The 8,926-nt window shown below is 34.0% G+C and overlaps 1 protein-coding gene across 1 annotated transcript; it reads right to left on the bottom strand.

The window, feature by feature from the left end:
* Window positions 1-4,728: 4,728 nt before the first annotated feature.
* LOC130589341 (early nodulin-93-like) lies at window positions 4,729-7,527 on the bottom strand. Its single transcript, XM_010689752.4, has 4 exons — window positions 7,300-7,527; window positions 5,807-5,868; window positions 5,171-5,246; window positions 4,729-5,063 (listed from the first exon to the last, which is right to left on the bottom strand). The coding sequence occupies exons 1-4, from the start codon at window positions 7,388-7,390 to the stop codon at window positions 4,963-4,965; spliced, it is 330 nt and encodes a 109-aa protein (XP_010688054.2). The 5' UTR covers window positions 7,391-7,527; the 3' UTR covers window positions 4,729-4,962.
* Window positions 7,528-8,926: the final 1,399 nt, after the last annotated feature.

Genomic DNA, 8,926 nt, shown 5'->3' on the forward strand with positions numbered 1-8,926 from the left:
GGGTAACCTTTTATTTCCTTTTCCTAAAGTTAGCAGGAAGAATGCAGAACTGTAGAAGACAGACAAAGAAAGAACAACAAAAACCATGGGTTCAAAATTAATAATCTATGGATCTTGAATTAACTCATCTTCCTTGCTATTTCAACTTACAACACGTGTCTAAAATATATGGTCCATAAACTTTGGATGAATAATACTAGTTTTTCTCACCCATATATATAGGCCATAGAAGTATTTTATTTCATAATAAAGTTGTTGGGTGCACACCGATTTTCAGTTTATTAATATATATGTACAGATACAGTAACAGTAGTGGTTTAGTAGAAGTTTAATGCGTTTAGTTATCACTTTCTCTTTAACAGTGGCTTCTAGTGCATACTCCATACTCATGTCCTTTTCATTATCCATTCGTAGATTTTTATTGTAGCGTCTTCTTTTGCTTCAATATATCCACTCCACCGCCTCGGCCTGGCTCCTGCTAGTCCGATACCGCTGCTCGTATTGTACGTATGTACTATGTGAGTTGTGTTTGTTTTGAGAAAAAAAAAAATCCAACAAAATATTCCAAATTCCAATTATAGATCATTTTCTAGCAATTTTACCCTTTTATGCATAGTCTAGTAACTTTTTATTATGATAAGGAGAACGCGTCCTAGTCGGATCAAAATCTTACACATGTCAATCCAGTCCGGTTTGCAGGCAAGGCGCCTTGAGAGTAAAGGAGAAATTCCCACCCCCAAAATGCCTCTAGTAGAGCATAATCTAGTAACTTAAGAGGAGCATTTTGAAAGTTCTAATAAGAATGTATCAAACTTTAAATACAGGTAAGGGATACAAATGGAGACTGGGGAGCAGAGAAAAGGAAGAAACAAACAAAAAAACAACTACTACGAGAACACATCTGTAGTTGGGAGGATTCTATAAAAAATTATATAATAGTTCGAAAAATGATGAGAACATTTTCAGATTTGGTCAATTTGTTCTCCCCTTCTCATTAATCAGAATACATATTTATACATACTAAGGATAGAGTCTTTCACCAAATTTAATTAGGAAGCAAATCCTATTCCGCAATGAACTACTCCAAGTTGGAGCATGCAAATTTTAGTAAAATCTTTTGAATCCTATTTCGTCACACCCCCGTTCAAGTTGGAGCATGCAAATTTTTGATGCCCAACTTGGATGACAAAAAGTCAAACTGAGTCCTACCAACTGATTTAGTAAAAATGTCTGCCAACTGATGAAACTTAGTAAGAACATAAGAAGGAGTAATAAGTCCTTTGGTCACCGCATTCCGAACAAAACGACAATCAGATTGGATATGTTTCGTGCGCTCGTGAGACAGGATTCCTATCAGTATACAATGCATGTTGACTGTCACAAAATAACCTCATCCCTGCAGGATGCTGAACTCCAAGATCACCCAAAAGTTGTTTCAACCACTTTAATTCACAGACAATAGCAGCCATAGAACGATATTCTGCCACTACAGATGAACGAGACACAGTACGGTGCTTCTTGATTTTCTAGGAAATAGGAGAATACCTGCAACAAAACAAACCATCTACTCAAAGATCTTCTAGTAAGCGGGCAACTAGCCCAATCATATCAGAATCACATCACCCCTCAAGGCAGAGATCACTATCAGAACGAAATAAAATTCCCTGTCCTAGATTTTTTTTTCAAATACCGCACCACTCGCAGGGCGGCCTCCCAATGTAGAAATATGCGTTGCCAGCATAAACTGTGACAAGATATGAATAGAATATGCCAAATCGAGGCGAGTAACAACAAGATAAATCAACCTCCCCATCAAACGACGATACTGTTCTGCGTTGTCCATTAAAGGACCATCAGCCAAAGCAAGCTGATGATGCTGCTCCATAGGTCTGCAGGTTTAGCACCCAATAAACTACGCTCCAAAATAATGTCCATAGCATATTTCTTTAACTCATAAAAATTTCATGTGTACCTCTGGCAACCTCTAGCTAGGCCTAAAAAATATTTCGAAACACCCAAATCTTTTCATTTTAAAACATTTTTCGAGATAAGTCTTGAAGTTCAGTAAAGCTCTCTAATCATTCCTTGCAATAATCATATCATCCACATATATAAGCATATTCAGCTGAATGTGCTTCCTGGTCAAGGTGAAAAGAGATTATTCAGAATGCTTAAATCCATAAGTTTTCAAAGCAACAACCAATTTTGCAAACCAACATCCAGGCGCCTGGTTCAACCCATACAAAGACTTTTTCATCCTGCACACCATGTTAGTATTATTTTTTAGTACAGCATGGAGGAATTTTCATGTAGACTTCTTCCTCCAGATCACCATGCAAAAAAGCATTATGCATATCCATCTGATGAATCTCCCATCCTTTCACCGCAGCAACAACCATGAAAGTACGAATAGTCGTCATTTTTGCCATAGGAGCAAAGGTTTCATTATAATCTATGCCTTTTACCTGATGTGACCAAATATAACCAATCTTACCTTCAATCTCTGCAGTTTTTCCTACTCATCATATTTCTCCATGTGCACCCACTTACTTACCAAGACCTTCTTCCCGAGAGGAAGAGGTTGCAATTATTCCAATGTGCCTTGATCCTCCTAAGCTTTAACTTCTGCCGTTGTTGCCTCGCGCCATGATCCTCATGCTTCATAGCCTCCTTGAATGACTTTGGTGGGTTCCCTAGCTACCGTAATAATAGCTAGATGTTTGCGATGTTTGTCAGAAAATTTATCACAACTAACATAATGAATAATAGTTGAGGACTTTAATTTGAGGAATTAGTAGATTGAGTAGATGGACTTTTAATTATTTTTCACAATTGTATAAGTAACATAATCCCACAATTTCTTAGAGGGAACTTTGACTCGTTTCCCCCTATCCAAAGCACCACTACCATCATTGTCCACACCCCCTATCACCTCCCCCTACATCAGGGGAACCTGCTGCCACATCCTCAAGTGGCTCAGCAAGGGGCCAAGTATCCACACGAGGCGCAGCAGCCTTAACCACACCGAAGGCGTGTCGCCCAACATGGCCCCAACCTTGACGAGGCCATCTGGAGCCTCGGCCGCACCAACCGTAGGCACGAGAACACACTCCACGCCTCGAAGAGCATCGTGTTCCCCGTAAACTTCCACGGGGACAATATCATCATCAAAAAATTCCACGACACCAACCAAAGGCGCATCATTCACAGGAGAAGAACGAGCAAAAGGAAAGTTATTCACAACAAACTTCACATCATGCGAAACAAGGTATTGGTGGGTATCTAAATCAAACAATTTTCATCCTTTTTGAGTAAAAGAGCAACCCACAAACACACAATTTCGACTCCTACTCGCAAATTCATCACCATGATGGTTCAATTTAGAAGCATAACACAAGCACCCAAAGACTCGAATATTAGACATACTAGGAGCTAGGTCCAAATAGACACTCGTATGGAGTTTTATAATTAGGAAGCACAGGTGGAGTGCGATTAATTAAATGACAAGCTGTATGAACACAATTTTCCCAAAATCCCAATGGTAAGTTAGCTTGAAATCTCAAAGCTCTAGCCACATTCAAAATATGTCGGTGTTTCCATTCTACGCGTCCGTTCTATTGAGGAGTCTTAACACATGCAATTTCAAATAGAAAAAACAAACTATGAAAGCAACTACTATGAGAACACACCTGTGGTTGGGAGGATTATATAATAAACCATAGTTCGGAAAATTATGAGAACATGTTAAGATTTGGTCAATTTGTTCTCCCCTTCTCATTAATTAGAAAACATATTTATACATTATAAGGACAGAGTCCTTCACCAAATCTAATTAGGAAATAAATGTTATTTCACAATGAATTCCAATAACTAGAGTCCTATTCCTCACTAAACATTATGGTTTGGATTATTCTTATAAGCTATGAATGTTTAGGAAAAAAAAAAGGAAGTTTAATTAGCATATTAGAATCTTAGATGGATATAAGAAGAATTTCTATCTTGAGAAGCCTACTTATAATTTGGATTATTCTTATAAGTTATGAATGTTTGAAAAAAGAAAAAAAAAAGGAATTTTTATCATATTAGAATCTTAGATGAATAATAAGAATTTCTATCCCTGAAAAGTCCACTAAGTAAATCAAGTTAGATTTTCGTGTAATTTAATTTGTATTTTTCATGATATAAGAAGTTGAATATCCATTCAACATACTATTGTGGACATTCGAACGATTGCTCGTAATTTTCAGTGGTGTCAGGTTATAAAGGTAAGCAGACAAGAAGTTGCCCTGGCTCATGATTTGGCAACTCTTAGTCGTAGAACTAGAACTCCTATGACCAACTACTAGTTTGTACATTTACTAGCTATATAAAAGAAAATAGAAGTTGAATTTCCTATATGAACGAGTAATTATTGGGAGGAATGAAATTAACAGCTCAATTATATTACCTTATGAGAACTATAATTTTTTCAAAATTTGGAATCTTTATCGGCTGAATACTCGCCAAATTACTACTTTTTAAGGAGTGGTAATGAAATGAATGTCACATGGCAAATATGAAATATGGATTTGGTACGGTGTAGTTTGAACATATATTCCAATTTGAAATACAACTTTATAGTTGGACGAATGTTGCGGACAATTATGAAAGTCAAAACGTACTTATGACATATAAAGACCAATAATTTTTTTTAATACTCAATAACTAATACAAAGATTAGGATCGGAATAAGAAGAAGGAGAGATAACTCCATCTTAATATATTATCATTAATATTACATAGATGGTATATCATACGTACAAGGTAATATAGATAGCATCTTAACGTTATCATTATAATTCATTTAGCATAGTCGGATCAACCAATGATTAATCAATCATCATCTGGCCATCATGATCATTTTCAATATATTGATCATTAATGACAAAATTATCATCAAACACGCTTGAAATATTGAACAATTTATGCTCCAATGTTTGAATTTCCAGCTTGATTGAAAGAGTTTCGACGTGCAGACTTGAGAACAGTCTTATCAGCTACTATGAAGTATGCTGCTCCAGCCACTGTATTATGATCAATCATAATCATCAGATTTTTTATGATTAACAAAGAAATTGAAAAATTACACATTATAATTAAAATTTCAAGAAATATATCTCTGAAGTTATACCAGTTGATATTATGAGAGCTTGAGCAGTGTGATTGAGATTGGCCTTTGCCCATGGCAACATTCTAGCACTTGCAATCTGCAAAAAAGAGAATAATAAACTCCCATAAATACGAGTACAAAACACTTTCATGCTACATATGCATATAAGTTTAGGAATTCATCCGTCGCATAATATAGTGCTTACATTTTATTTTTGGTGTCTCAAAATATCATGCCTATTTCATTTTTTTATTAATTTGTTTGCACTAAATTATCTTTAATTTATACCCAAACTTTTCAAATTATTCTTACCTTTGTTTAAAAATATATGCTCCTATTTATTGCTTTATACCATTCCAAAAAAACTTTATTACTTTTTGTTTTTTTTTTTAAGAAAAAAAAAGGAGTAATTCCTTCCGATCTCCTTACTTCCCGTGAAAAGAAATAAGTAATCAATATATTAGGTGACAGAGGGAGTAGTATATTAGCAGATAATATATATGAACGTGTAACCCATAATGTAGATATAAATAAATGCAGTGATTATAGGGCTTCCATAAAAGCCGGTTACACCGAATTTCATGCACTTTTTAATATGCTAGTTGCACACTTGCATAATGTAAGGATAGAGATTCGGATATTAGCTTAAGAACTTACAGTTGGGATGGCAGCAGCAAAACCTGAAACAACAGCAGCCTTTGCACCAGCAAGAACACCCTCTGTTTCAAAATTACAAAGTTAGATTATATTTTTCCGTACATAAAATTTGGGAAATATGGTCAAACAAGAATGGGTGAATAGTGTAAAAGTCGAATCGTTTTAAATCGGACTAACGGAGAAGTAGACGGATAATCTTTATTTATGACTGTATCATATTAAAATGTTGAAGACTTGAATGACTTAATATAGACTCTTGTCCCACAGACTTTCAAAGTAGTCAGTAGTGACCATGGAAAAATAAGTACAATGAGTTTCTTGGGTCAACAAAGTAGTTTATTTGGACCCAAAAGAATTAACTTAGTATTATAAATTTGGACCATCATCATAAATTGTGGACTCTTCTTTTACTCATTTAAGTATAATTTAATATGAAAATTTAACTCTTGTTTATCAGTTTTCATGCTATAATGTGCATCTAACTTCGAGCAAGAAAATGCCTCGATTGCTAGTACTTCGTCTAGCCATAGGCTTGAAACATTCTATGTTCAACCTGGTCGCTACAATGATATAGGGATGCAACAATATTTGCAAAATAGAGCTGATGCGTGGGATAGAGATGTTCACAACTCCTTACAAAAGGACTTGGCTCAACACATTTGGCACAATTGTCGCCAATCAACCAATGATGAGTGAATTATCGTTTGTAATATTAAGTGTAGCCATTGTTGTAAGAAATCTCAATTAAGTAGCTTAATTAAAATATGAGCATAAATTAACGATTTATCGTTTTAATAGCGTGATTACCAATTTACATAGCGTAATTAGCAACTACCGAATTTAATTAGTGTATCAATTATTTATTGATTAATTATGAAATTAATGAGGATAATTACGATTTTTTTTTTAATTACAAAGAAATCATGTTACATATGGAATATATAATCAATACATAAAATATTGGTGGGGTATGGGAAAGTAGGAGAGAGAAAAGGTGGTGGGGTATAGGAAATAAAAGAGAGAAGATAAATGGGGAGGTAGATGAGTGGAGGTATGTGTTTCAAATTTGAGTAAGGTAAAATGGGGAGGTAGTGGAAAATGAGGTGGACAAATAAGGTGAGGAGAGAGAAAAAATGGGGTGCCCCATGAATGGAGGTGCTCTAAGGAAGTGTGAAAGATCATAAGATCTTTGTCAAGATAATAAAATCATCAGCTAGACACCATGATTATACCTTAGATTCTGATTCTGTGACCAAATATTGACTCACATGAGAATCTCATTATGATTTGCCATTTTCAAGAATCACTTTTTTGTGTTAGAAAACCAATAACTAAAAGAATTCTATTGCTTTTAAATATCTATATAGTGTATTTGTATAATGTGTGAAAAAAATAAGATTATTATGTATTGTTATTGAGACTCAATTGAACTGAAATAATGATGATACTTTTAAAAGAAATATAAATATGAACATATTGTAATTTGTACGTACCATGAGCGCAACGTTTAGCCATTGTTAGCCTTTGATCAAATGGGGCCAAGCTAGACCTCTCTAAGGGAGATTGTGCAACATTTTTGGCCATTGTATATACGTAGAACAAGATATGAAATTTGGAAAGAAAAAAATTTGATATCAATGGATTGAATACTTGAATATGTGTAGATGTTTTTGGATGAAGAAAATTGGTGAAAAAACATGTGACATTTATAGAAGGATTTTTAGGTGACTATTAAAAAGGGAATAACAGTTGGTGAGAAAAGTGTGTGACATTTTTAGTCATGAATTTGATGGTTTTACTACAAATCTAAGGTCCATTAGTACTAGTACTGTAGTCCCCTTGTTTTGCCTTCACTTGGATTTGTGTTGTAGTCAGCTGATTGATTCCCTTTGTTTTATTTTCCTTTGACATATGATGCCCAAATTGCCCATAGTGCGGGAGATTTTTAGTGGGTTGTGCGTTGGGTTGGGTATGCTTCTCACATGGTATCGCCAAAAATGCATCTATTGATCTAGCATTGGTATTGTAAAAAGGATTATGGACTTAATCAAGAGAATTTTACAAGCAATCCTTTGTAGTACTACACTATTACCTTCGTTTGTAACATTAGAAACATTGCGATATTTAAATACTTCCTCCGTTTTTTTTTTTACATGTTACACTTTTTATTTTAGAAAGTTACAAATTAGATGTTACACTTTGATTTTGGATAATGACTTCTTTCTATCTCTCTCATTTCACATGTTCATATGGGACCCTTTTGTTTTCTTTGTCTCTATCTTTCTCCTCTCTAAAAATTATCTAATATCTAGGAGTCCGTGATTTTAAAAATGTAACATGTAAAAAAACAGAGGAAGTACTAATTTTAAATATATTTTAAAACTAATTGTTCCTCCGTTGTTCTAATGATACTCCATTTTAATTTGAGTATCAATCAATATACAACTTTGGCTATTAAAAATTTTGATTATCGATTATTGAAAATTATAAAAAAAAATTGATATTGTGAAAATATATGTCGAGACAAAATCAATGACATTTTGTATGCTAACATTGGGTTACACACATATGTAGAAAAATATTGTCAAAGTAAATAATGTGAGTAAAGTCAAAATGGAACATCTATTTAAAAATAGAGTGATTATATAAATACTTCCTCTGTTTCTTAATGAGTGACACAGAGATAAAGTGGAGGAATATCAAAGAGCCTAGAGAGAGAAAGTTGGGACCACTTTTTCAACCAATCAAATTTGAGTATTTGATAAAGTAAGTAGGTGAAACAATTAAATGATGGCAAAGATGTAATAAATGAGAAGTAATTTTTACTACTTTGAGCTATGTGTCACTTATTGTGACATTTTCCTAAGAAGAGAACATGTCACGTATTAAAAAACGGAGGAAGTACTCCCTCCGTCCCATAATATAGTTTTCACTTCTCATTTTTCACAAGAATTAAGGAAAATGGAAGGAGTTTTAGGATTTCACAAAAATATATATTTAAGTAAATATTTATTGGGTATTTTTGTTTTGGAACTAGTTTTTTTCTTCTTTTTCCTTTAAAAAAAATGAAAGAGCAATAAATATTCCTTGGAATGGTGTAAAACGATAAATAGGGGCACA

This window comes from Beta vulgaris, chromosome 8, assembly GCF_026745355.1.
Source record: "Beta vulgaris subsp. vulgaris cultivar EL10 chromosome 8, EL10.2, whole genome shotgun sequence".
Classification (NCBI taxonomy): Eukaryota; Viridiplantae; Streptophyta; class Magnoliopsida; order Caryophyllales; family Amaranthaceae; genus Beta; species Beta vulgaris.

Bases quoted from the DNA above. Each gene is read 5' to 3' on its own strand.
- LOC130589341 (XM_010689752.4), bottom strand. From the start codon at position 7,390: ATGGCCAAAAATGTTGCACAATCTCCCTTAGAGAGGTCTAGCTTGGCC. The intron at 5,869-7,299 runs GTACGTACAAAT...ATTTTGAAACAG, and splicing joins GGCTAAACGTTGCGCTCATG to AGGGTGTTCTTGCTGGTGCA. The intron at 5,064-5,170 runs GTATAACTTCAG...ATCATAATACAG, and splicing joins AGCTCTCATAATATCAACTG to TGGCTGGAGCAGCATACTTC.